The 12,682-nt window shown below is 41.7% G+C and overlaps 1 protein-coding gene across 4 annotated transcripts in view; it reads left to right on the forward strand.

Annotated features, from left to right (window-relative positions):
* Positions 1 to 12,682, forward strand: part of LOC139387409 (cell adhesion molecule 3-like) — a 117,989-nt gene that overhangs the window by 82,129 nt on the left and 23,178 nt on the right. For all 4 annotated transcript variants that reach the window (XM_071133562.1, XM_071133564.1, XM_071133560.1 and 1 more), the window contains 3 exons: positions 1,394 to 1,531; positions 6,520 to 6,690; positions 7,253 to 7,343. In XM_071133562.1, the coding sequence (XP_070989663.1) occupies positions 1,394 to 1,531; positions 6,520 to 6,690; positions 7,253 to 7,343 (400 nt within the window). The remainder of the gene's footprint in view (positions 1 to 1,393; positions 1,532 to 6,519; positions 6,691 to 7,252; positions 7,344 to 12,682) is intronic.

Genomic DNA, 12,682 nt, shown 5'->3' on the forward strand with positions numbered 1-12,682 from the left:
TGGAAACCCATTTCATGAAGCTCCTGATGAACAGTTATTGTGCTGACCTTGCTTCCAGAGGCAGTGTTAAACTTGGTAGTGAGTGGCGCAACCGAGGACAGACAATTTTTACACGCTATGTGCTTCCGCACTCGACGGTCCCGTTCTGTGAGCTTGTGTGACCTACTACTTCGCGGCTGAGCTGTTGTTGCTTCTAGACGTTTCCATTTCACAGCATTTACAGTTGACCGGGGCAGCTCTGTCAGGGCAGAAATTTGACGAACTGAGTTGTTGGAAAGGTGGCATCCTATGACGGTGCCACGTTGAAAGTCTCTGAGCTCTTCAGTAAGGCCATTCTACTGCCAATGTTTGTCTATGGAGATTGCATGGCTGTGTGCTCGATTGATACACCTGTCAGCAACTGATGTGGCTGAAATAGCCGAATCATTCATTTGAAGTGGTGTCCACATACTTTTGCATATATAGTGTATATTCATGTTTTTTTATATTTATATCCTGTATATTTGTATTATTCTTTTCACTCTGTCATTTAGGTCATTATTGTGGAGTCACTACAATGTTGTTGATCCATCCTCAGTTTTCTCCCATTACAGACATTGAACTCTGTAGTGGTTTTAAAATCACCAAAAGCCTCATGGTGACAACCCAGTTTCCTTCCTGTCCTGCAGCTCAGTTCAGAAGGACGACTGTATCTTTGTATCTGGGTGGTTTAATACATCATCCACAGCATAAATATGAACTTGATCATGCTTAAAGATAATCAGAGTCTGATTTATAATTGTTACCCATCTACCAATCACCGCCTTTCTGTATGAGGCTTTCGGAAAGCTCCCTGGTCTTTGTGGTTGAATCTGCGCTTGAAATTCAATACTAGACGGAGGGATTTTACAGATGTTGTATGGGGGACAGAGGAAGGGTTAGTTATTAAAAACTCATGTCAACTCCTATTATTTCACAAAGAGTGAGTCCATGTAACATAGTAGCAACACAAAACATGGTACAAACATTATTTGGCACAGACAACAGCACAAAGAGTGAGTCCATGTAACATATTATGTGATTTGTTAAGCAACATTTGACTTCTGAACTAATATAGGCTTGCCTAAAAAAAATGTTGAATAATTACACAACGACAGTAATTTAGACATTTTTATTATTATTATTATTATTATTTTAAAGTTACATTTTTATTATTATTATTATTTTAAAGTTACATTTTTCGTTTCACTTTGACGTTATGGCGTATTTTGTGTAGATCAATGCCAAAGAAATACAATGAAATCTATCTCAATCCCGCATTGTAACGCAACAAAATATGAAAAATGTTCAAGGGGGTGTAGACTATAGTCTCTCTCAATGTCAATGTCTCCCCCCCCCCCCCCCCCCCCCCCAGGGGTCCCTGATAAGCCCCAGATCTCTGGCTATGAAGACACTGTCCAGGAGGGGGGTAAGGTCACCCTCACCTGCACCAGCTCCGGGAGCAAGCCCCCCGCCAAACTACGCTGGTACAGGAACCAGGAGGAACTTACAGGTAAGGGTGGAGGGGGAGAGGAGGGGAAGGATGGAGGGAAGGGTTAGGGAGGGAGAGTGAGAAGGAGACTGGAGAGGTAGACAGGAGAGAGGTGGGTAGACAGGGGAGAGAGTGAGGGCAGATGGAAGAGGGGGTATATGGGAGAGAGAGGGGGGGGTAGATGGGAGAGAGAGACAGAGGGGTAGACAGAGAGCCTCTCCCTGGTGTTGGAGTCTTTATGAGAGGAGAGCCTCCCCTGGTGTTGGAGTCTTTATGAGAGGAGAGCCTCCCCCTGGTGTTGGAGTCTTTATGAGATGAGAGCCTCCCCCTGGTGTTGGAGTCTTTATGAGAGGAGAGCCTCCCCCTGGTGTTGGAGTCTTTATGAGAGGAGAGCCTCCCCTGGTGTTGGTCTTTATGAGCTCAACCCTGTGTGACAGTTAATGTGTGTGCTGCTGTGTCCCTGCTACACACCCACTAGGCTCTTCAGACAGTATTATGGCTGAAGAAAGGGACCGAGGAGAGGCTGAGGAGAGGAGCATCATAGGTCAATGTGTTATTATGACACCCTCTCATGCAACGTTTGTATCCCAAATAGCACCCTATTACATATGTAGGGCACTACTTTTGGCCAGGTCCTATAAGGCCATTTGGGCCACAGGAATTGAGCAATGTGCTGTAAGAAGCTAACTGAGAGAAACGAGCGCATAGATCGCCACTCACTGCTGCTCCTTTGACAGGCTTACAGAGATTAAAGAGGCTCAGAGGGGAGGAAGAGGGGGAGAGAGAGAAGGATGGAGGGAGGGAGGGAGGGAAAGGGGAAGAGAGGCGGGAGAGAGGGGGAGGCAGAGAGAGGGAGGGAGGGAGGGAGGGAGGGAGGGAGGGAGGGAGGGAGGGAGGGAAAGGGGAAGGGGAAGAGAGGCGGGAGAGAGGGGGAGGCAGAGAGAGGGGGAGAGAGAGGGAGGGAGGGAAAGGGGAAGAGAGGCGGGAGAGAGGGGGAGGCAGAGAGAGGGGGAGAGAGAGGGATGGAGGGAGGGAGGGAGGGAAAGGGGAAGAGAGGCGGGAGAGAGGGGGAGGCAGAGAGAGGGAGAGAAAGAAGAGGGAGCGGCCGATTACGAGAGAGACAGGAGAGGGAGGGTCGTATTAGGAGAGAGACAGGAGAGGGAGGGGCTGTATTAGGAGAGAAGACAGGAGAGGGAGGGGCTGTATTAGGAGAGAGACAGGAGAGGAAGGGGCTGTATTAGGAGAGAAGACAGGAGAGGGAGGGGCTGTATTAGGAGAGAGACAGGAGAGGAAGGGGCTGTATTAGGAGAGAAGACAGGAGAGGGAGGGGCTGTATTAGGAGAGAGACAGGAGAGGAAGGGGCTGTATTAGGAGAGAGACAGGAGAGGGAGGGGCTGTATTAGGAGAGAGACAGGAGAGGAAGGGGCTGTATTAGGAGAGAGACAGGAGAGGGGGGGCTGTATTAGGAGAGAAGACAGGAGAGGGAGGGGCTGTATTAGGAGAGAGACAGGAGAGGAAGGGGCTGTATTAGGAGAGAGACAGGAGAGGGAGGGGCTGTATTAGGAGAGAGACAGGAGAGGGGGGGCTGTATTAGGAGAGAAGACAGGAGAGGGAGGGGCTGTATTAGGAGAGAGACAGGAGAGGAAGGGGCTGTATTAGGAGAGAGACAGGAGAGGGAGGGGCTGTATTAGGAGAGAAGACAGGAGAGGGAGGGGCTGTATTAGGAGAGAAGACAGGAGAGGGAGGGGCTGTATTAGGAGAGAGACAGGAGAGGAAGGGGCTGTATTAGGAGAGAGACAGGAGAGGGAGGGGTCGTATTAGGAGAGAGACAGGAGAGGGAGGGGCCGTATTAGGAGAGAGACAGGAGAGGGAGGGGTCGTATTAGGAGAGAGACAGGAGAGGGAGGGGCTGTATTAGGAGAGAAGACAGGAGAGGGAGGGGCTGTATTAGGAGAGAGACAGGAGAGGAAGGGGCTGTATTAGGAGAGAGACAGGAGAGGGAGGGGCCGTATTAGGAGAGAGACAGGAGAGGGAGGGGCCGTATTAGGAGAGAGACAGGAGAGGGAGGGGCCGTATTAGGAGAGAGACAGGAGAGGGAGGGGCTGTATTAGGAGAGAAGACAGGAGAGGGAGGGGCTGTATTAGGAGAGAGACAGGAGAGGGAGGGGCCGTATTATGAGATAGACAGGAGAGGGAGGGGCTGTATTAGGAGAGAGACAGGAGAGGGGGGGGCTGTAGTTCAGTTCAATCCACAGGGCTCTGGTCAGAAGTAGTGAACTACATAGGCAACAGGGTGACATTTGGAACGCAGTGAGAGAGACAATACAGGCTATGAGGGAAGGGTCAGTGAAGGAAAAGTAGGAAGGATAAAGCAAAAAATAAGGATGATGGTTGGGAGATTCAGGAACTGAATCTGAAGAGGGTTTAATTGAATGAATGGAAGGGGCTAAGAGCTGTGAAGAGGCTTTAAATATGAATGCTCTTGTTCTCTATGTAAGGGTAAGAGCTATTGATCAGCTGAATGGATTAATATGTTTGGATTCAATTGGATGTAGGTTGCTTCCAAGGTTGCATCCCAAATGGATCCTTATTCCCTGTTTAGTGCACAACTTTTGACCAAAGTCCTCTGGACTCTAGTCAAAAGTAGTGCACTATATAGAGAATAGGGTGTCATTTGGAACGCTGACATAATCAACATTTATGGTATCATTATGGTGCATCCCCAGATTTGAACTGTAGCCAGCCCCTAAGTGTGTGTGTGTGTGTGTGTGTGTTTGTGCGTGTGCGCGTGTGTGTGTGTGTTTGTGCGTGTGCGCGTGTGTGTGTGCGTTTGTGTGTGTGCGCACTGGTGCTTGGGTGCATGAATGAGAAAGAGAGAGAGAGACAGAGTAAAGGAGAAAGAGAAATATCATCCATGTCATATTACTGAAATATTACTCAGTGGTTTTTCAGTCAGTGGTATTTCTGTATCTTGAATATAAACTAATGTGACAAGCAGCTTTTCAGACAGTGATAGTATTATATCATATTGTGGTAGTACTATATCATACAGTAGTAGTATTATATCATACAGTAGTAGTATTATATCATACAGTAGTAGTATTATACCACACAGTGATGTTATTATATCATACAGTAGTAGTATTATACCATACAGTAGTAGTATTATACCATACAGTAGTAGTATTATATCATACAGTAGTAGTATTATAGCATTCAGTGATAGTATTATATCATATAGTGGTAGTATTATATCATACAGTGGTAGTATTATATCATACAGTGGTAGTATTATATCATAGTAGTATGATATCATTCAGTGATAGTATATATAATACAGTGGTCGTATTATATCATACAGTAGTAGTATTATATCATAGTATTATTATATCATTCAGTGATAGTATTATATCATACAGGGGTAGTATTATATCATACAGTAGTAGTATATCATAGTAGTGTTATATCATTCAGTGATAGTATTATGTCATACAGTGGTAGTATTATATCATACAGTGATAGTATTATATCATATAGTGGTAGTATTATATCATAGTAGTATTATATTATACAGTGGTAGTATTATATCATAGTAGTATTATATCATACAGTAGTAGTATTATATCATACAGTAGTAGTATTATATCATACAGTGATAGTATTATATCATATAGTGGTAGTATTATATCATAGTAGTATTATATTATACAGTGGTAGTATTATATCATAGAGTAGTAGTAGTATATCATATAGTGATAGTATTATATCATACAGTGATATTATTATATCATTTAGTGGTAGTATTATATCATACAGTGATAGTATTATATCATATAGTGTTAGTATTATATAATAGTAGTATTATATCATATAGTGGTAGTATTATATCATATAGTGGTAGTATTATATCATAGTAGTATTATATCATATAGTGGTAGTATTATATCGTAGTAGTATTATATCATATAGTGGTAGTATTATATCATAGTAGTATTATATCATATAGTGGTAGTATTATATCGTATAGTGGTAGTATTATATCATAGTAGTATTATATCATATAGTGGTAGTATTATATCATAGTAGTATTATATCATACAGTGATAGTATTATATCATACAGTGGTAGTATTATATCATAGTAGTATTATATCATACAGTGGTAGTATTATATCATATAGTGGTAGTATTATATCATAGTAGTATTATATCATATAGTGGTAGTATTATATCATAGTAGTATTATATCATATAGTGGTAGTATTATATCATAGTAGTATTATATCATATAGTGGTAGTATTATATCATAGTAGTATTATATCATACAGTGGTAGTATTATATCATAGTAGTATTATATCATACAGTGATAATATTATATCATATAGTTGTAGTATTATATCATAGTAGTATAATATCATACAGTGGTAGTATTATATCATACAGTGATAGTATTATATAACAATTTTATACAATGACAGTTAAAAGGAGTATCCATGGTGACAATTTGTGTGTATGTGTGTCTCCGTGTATGTGTGTCTCTGTGTATGTGTGTCTCTGTGTATGTGTGTCTCTGTGTATGTGTGTCTCTGTGTATGTGTGTGTCTCTGTGTACGTGTGTCTCTGTGTATGTGTGTCTCTGTGTATGTGTGTCTCTGTGTATGTGTGTGTCTCTGTGTATGTGTGTCTCTGTGTATGTGTGTGTCTCTGTGTATGTGTGTCTCTGTGTATGTGTGTGTCTCTGTGTATGTGTGTGTCTCTGTGTATGTGTGTCTTTGTGTATGTGTGTCTCTGTTTATGTGTGTCTCTGTGCATGTGTGTGTCTCTGTGTATGTGTGTGTCTCTGTGTATGTGTGTGTCTCTGTGTATGTGTGTGTCTCTGTGTATGTGTGTCTCTGTGTATGTGTGTGTCTCTGTGTACGTGTGTCTCTGTGTACGTGTGTCTCTGTGTATGTGTGTCTCTGTGTATGTGTGTCTCTGTGTATGTGTGTGTCTCTGTGTATGCACGTCCAGGTCGTCCTGACGTGGTGGAGACTAATCCAGACGAGGCCACCTACACAGTGATCAGTGAGCTGACTCTGACGGTGGGTCGTAGCGACGACAACACCCTGATCGGCTGTGCTGTTGACCACCCTTCTCTGTCCCCGGGTGAGAAGTGGACCGAACAGCCCATCAGAGTCCTGTGTAAGTGCTGCCCCCACTGGCCAAGCCCTGCCACTGCAACCTCGTGTATATCATCACCATACTGTATGGCAGCCCAGACTATGGCCCTTTCACTGATACCTTGAGTCCTTTCATCACATCCTCTCATTGCCTCCTTTTGAAAATGACAGAGGAAAGCGAGGTGAGGAGAGGAAATGTGAGACCAGGATCCAAGGAGATGTGCTTCTAAGAAATGTGACTCTCCTTATGCAGTTATGCTTCTGCCTCTCAGTACTGCTGCCATTGGCTGGTCATGTGTATACTGCCACCTGCAGGGGACTCGTATGTTTACCACTCTGTCAGTGCTACAGCTGAGTCAATCAATCACGTTCATTATAGAAATAACTTTTTACATCTGCAGTCAATACGCAGCCTAAAACCCCAGAGAGCAAGCAATGCAGATGCAGAAGCTAGGTTAGGCTATTATGTTAGTTTGCTCATACCTGTGTGTAGCAGTGTGTGTGTGTAGCAGTGTGTGTGTGTGTGTGTGTGTATATCTTCTCCAGTGTATGTAATGTTACTGTATGTTGGGTCTTTTCTCTAGTCACCCCAGATGTCACTATCCAGCCTCAGAATGATCTGCCCAGAGAGGGAGAGAAGTTCATTATACAATGCATAGGCAATGGAAACCCGAAGTAAGAAAACACACACACACACACACACACACACACACACACACACACACACACACACACACACACACACACACACACACACACACACACACACATGAACAACACTACTAGATCTGCTCTTCTCTCCCCCTCTGTCTCCCCTGTCTCGCCCTCGGTCTCCCCCTTCTCACCATCTGTCTCCTCTCCTCTCCTCTCCTCTCATCCTCCTGTCTCCCCCTCTCCCACTCTGTCTCCCCCTTCTCACCCTTGGTCTCCCCCTTCTCACCCTTTGTTCCCCCTTCTCCCACTTCTCACCCTCTGTCTCACCCTCGGGGCCCTCTCCCACTCTGTCTACCCCTCTCCCACTCTGTCTCCCCCTCTCCCACTCTGTCACTGACTATCTCTCTCACCATGTTACTGACTATCTCTCTCACCATGTCACTGACTATCTCTCTCACCATGTTACTGACTATATCTATCACCATGTTACTGACTATATCTATCACCATGTTACTGACTATCTCTCTCACCATGTTACTGACTATATCTATCACCATGTCACTGACTATCTCTCTCACCATGTTACTGACTATATCTATCACCATGTCACTGACTATCTCTCTCACCATGTTACTGACTATATCTATCACCATGTTACTGACTATCTCTCTCACCATGTCACTGACTATCTCTCTCACCATGTCACTCACTCCAATCTAACTCAGACTCTTGTCTGTCAAGGCTAAACTTTCCCTTGTTCTTCTTGTCCTCTCCAATAATTATAATAATTCATAATAATAATAATAATAATAATAATCTCCTCTGTCTTACTTTGAACCTTTTCCTTCTCCTCCCTCCTCATCCTCTACTCCTCCCTCCTCATCCTTTTCTCCCTCCCTCCTCATCCTCCTCTCCTCCCTCCTCATCCTTTTCTCCCTCCCTCCTCATCCTCCTCTCCTCCCTCCTCATCCTTTTCTCCCTCCCTCCTCATCCTCTTCTCCTCCCTCCTCATCTTTTTCTCCCTCCCTCCTCAGAGAGAGAGAGAGAAAGAGAGAGAATATGCACAGCTCCTTAGGCTGAATGACTAGTGACCCGTCAGATACAGGCTGGGTCTCAGCTGTCAGTCAAACACTGCCACCATGGCAACGTCTCTGCTGTTCAGAATCTGACCAACTGTCTCTCTTTCACAATGATAAGTTTCACGTTTAACTGCATATTACAATTAGGCTTCAGGGCTTGTTTCTGGTGTGCACCGTCATGTCTCAGCAAGTTCTGAGAATGTCTTGACGAGATGAGGAAGAGCTGTTCAAAGAGGCTCTAATCAAATAAAATGCAATGTGCACCCTGTACTGGAGGACTTTCTCATTCCATACCATTCCACTACATTCCATTCCATAACATTCCATACCATTCCACTACATTCCATTCCATAACATTCCATACCATTCCACTACATTCCATTCCATAACATTCCATACCATTCCACTACATTCCATTCCATAACATTCCATACCATTCCACTACATTCCATTCCATAACATTCCATACCATTCCACTACATTCCATTCCATAACATTCCATACCATTCCACTACATTCCATTCCATAACATTCCATACCATTCCACTACATTCCATTCCATAACATTCCATACCATTCCACTACATTCTATTCCATAACATTCCATACCATTCCACTACATTCCATTCCATAACATTCCATACCATTCCACTACATTCCATTCCATAACATTCCATACCATTCCACTACATTCCATTCCATAACATTCCATACCATTCCACTACATTCTATTCCATAACATTCCATACCATTCCACTACATTCTATTCCATAACATTCCATACCATTCCACTACATTCCATTCCATAACATTCCATACCATTCCACTACATTCCATTCCATAACATTCCATACCATTCCACTACATTCCATTCCATAACATTCCATACCATTCCACTACATTCTATTCCATAACATTCCATACCATTCCACTACATTCTATTCCATAACATTCCATACCATTCCACTACATTCCATTCCATAACATTCCATACCATTCCACTACATTCCATTCCATAACATTCCATACCATTCCACTACATTCCATTCCATAACATTCCATACCATTCCACTACATTCTATTCCATTCCATACCATTCCACTACATTCTATTCCATAACATTCCATACCATTCCACTACATTCCATTCCATAACATTCCATACCATTCCACTACATTCCATTCCATAACATTCCATACCATTCCACTACATTCCATTCCATAACATTCCATACCATTCCACTACATTCCATTCCATAACATTCCATACCATTCCACTACATTCCATTCCATAACATTCCATACCATTCCACTACATTCCATTCCATAACATTCCATACCATTCCACTACATTCCATTCCATAACATTCCATACCATTCCACTACATTCCATTCCATAACATTCCATACCATTCCACTACATTCCATTCCATAACATTCCATACCATTCCACTACATTCCATTCCATAACATTCCATACCATTCCACTACATTCCATTCCATAACATTCCATACCATTCCACTACATTCCATTCCATAACATTCCATACCATTCCACTACATTCCATTCCATAACATTCCATACCGTTCCACTACATTCCATTCCATAACATTCCATACCATTCCACTACATTCCATTCCATAACATTCCATACCATTCCACTACATTCCATTCCATAACATTCCATACCATTCCACTACATTCCATTCCATAACATTCCATACCATTCCACTACATTCCATTCCATACCATTCCATACCATTCCACTACATTCCATTCCATAACATTCCACTACATTCCATTCCATAACATTCCACTACATTCCATTCCATAACATTCCATACCATTCCACTACATTCCATTCCATACCATTCCATACCATTCCACTACATTCCATTCCATAACATTCCACTACATTCCATTCCATACCATTCCATACCATTCCACTACATTCCATTCCATAACATTCCATACCATTCCACTACATTCCATTCCATAACATTCCATACCATTCCACTACATTCCATTCCATAACATTCCATACCATTCCACTACATTCCATTCCATAACATTCCATACCATTCCACTACATTCCATTCCATAACATTCCATACCATTCCACTACATTCCATTCCATAACATTCCATACCATTCCACTACATTCCATTCCATAACATTCCATACCATTCCACTACATTCCATTCCATAACATTCCATACCATTCCACTACATTCCATTCCATAACATTCCATACCATTCCACTACATTCCATTCCATAACATTCCATACCATTCCACTACATTCCATACCATTCCACTACATTCCATTCCATAACATTCCATACCATTCCACTACATTCCATTCCATAACATTCCATACCATTCCACTACATTCCATTCCATAACATTCCATACCATTCCACTACATTCCATTCCATAACATTCCATACCATTCCACTACATTCCATTCCATAACATTCCATACCATTCCACTACATTCCATTCCATAACATTCCATACCATTCCACTACATTCCATTCCATAACATTCCATACCATTCCACTACATTCCATTCCATTCCATACATTCCATACCATTCCACTACCATTCCACTACATTCCATTCCATAACATTCCATACCATTCCACTACATTCCATTCCATAACATTCCATACCATTCCACTACATTCCATTCCATAACATTCCATACCATTCCACTACATTCCATTCCATAACATTCCATACCATTCCACTACATTCCATTCCATAACATTCCATACCATTCCACTACATTCCATTCCATAACATTCCATACCATTCCACTACATTCCATTCCATAACATTCCATACCATTCCACTACATTCCATTCCATAACATTCCATACCATTCCACTACATTCCATTCCATAACATTCCATACCATTCCACTACATTCCATTCCATAACATTCCATACCATTCCACTACATTCCATTCCATAACATTCCATACCATTCCACTACATTCCATTCCATAACATTCCATACCATTCCACTACATTCCATTCCATAACATTCCATACCATTCCACTACATTCTATTCCATTCCATAACATTCCATACCATTCCACTACATTCCATTCCATAACATTCCATACCATTCCACTACATTCTATTCCATTCCATAACATTCCATACCATTCCACTACATTCCATTCCATAACATTCCATACCATTCCACTACATTCTATTCCATTCCATAACATTCCATACCATTCCACTACATTCTATTCCATTCCATAACATTCCATACCATTCCACTACATTCCATTCCATAACATTCCATACCATTCCACTACATTCTATTCCATTCCATAACATTCCATACCATTCCACTACATTCTATTCCATAACATTCCATACCATTCCACTACATTCTATTCCATTCCATAACATTCCATACCATTCCACTACATTCTATTCCATAACATTCCATACCATTCCACTACATTCTATTCCATAACATTCCATACCATTCCACTACATTCCATTCCATAACATTCCATACCATTCCACTACATTCTATTCCATTCCATAACATTCCATACCATTCCACTACATTCTATTCCATTCCATAACATTCCATACCATTCCACTACATTCTATTCCATAACATTCCATACCATTCCACTACATTCTATTCCATAACATTCCATACCATTCCACTACATTCCATTCCATAACATTCCATACCATTCCACTACATTCTATTCCATTCCATACCATTCCATACCATTCTACTACATTCTATTCCATTCCATAACATTCCATACCATTCCACTGCATTCTATTCCATTCCATAACATTCCATACCATTCCACTACATTCTATTCCATTCCATAACATTCCATACCATTCCACTACATTCTATTCCATTCCATAACATTCCATACCATTCCACTACATTCCATTCCATAACATTCCATACCATTCCACTACATTCTATTCCATTCCATAACATTCCATATCATTCCACTACATTCCATTCCATAACATTCCATATCATTCCACTACATTCCATTCCATAACATTCCATACCATTCCACTACATTCCATTCCATAACATTCCATACCATTCCACTACATTCTATTCCATTCCATAACATTCCATACCATTCCACTACATTCCATTCCATAACATTCCATACCATTCCACTACATTCTATTCCATTCCATAACATTCCATACCATTCCACTACATTCCATTCCATAACATTCCATACCATTCCACTACATTCTATTCCA

This window comes from Oncorhynchus clarkii, chromosome 28 (genome assembly GCF_045791955.1).
Source record: "Oncorhynchus clarkii lewisi isolate Uvic-CL-2024 chromosome 28, UVic_Ocla_1.0, whole genome shotgun sequence".
Taxonomy (NCBI): Eukaryota; Metazoa; Chordata; class Actinopteri; order Salmoniformes; family Salmonidae; genus Oncorhynchus; species Oncorhynchus clarkii.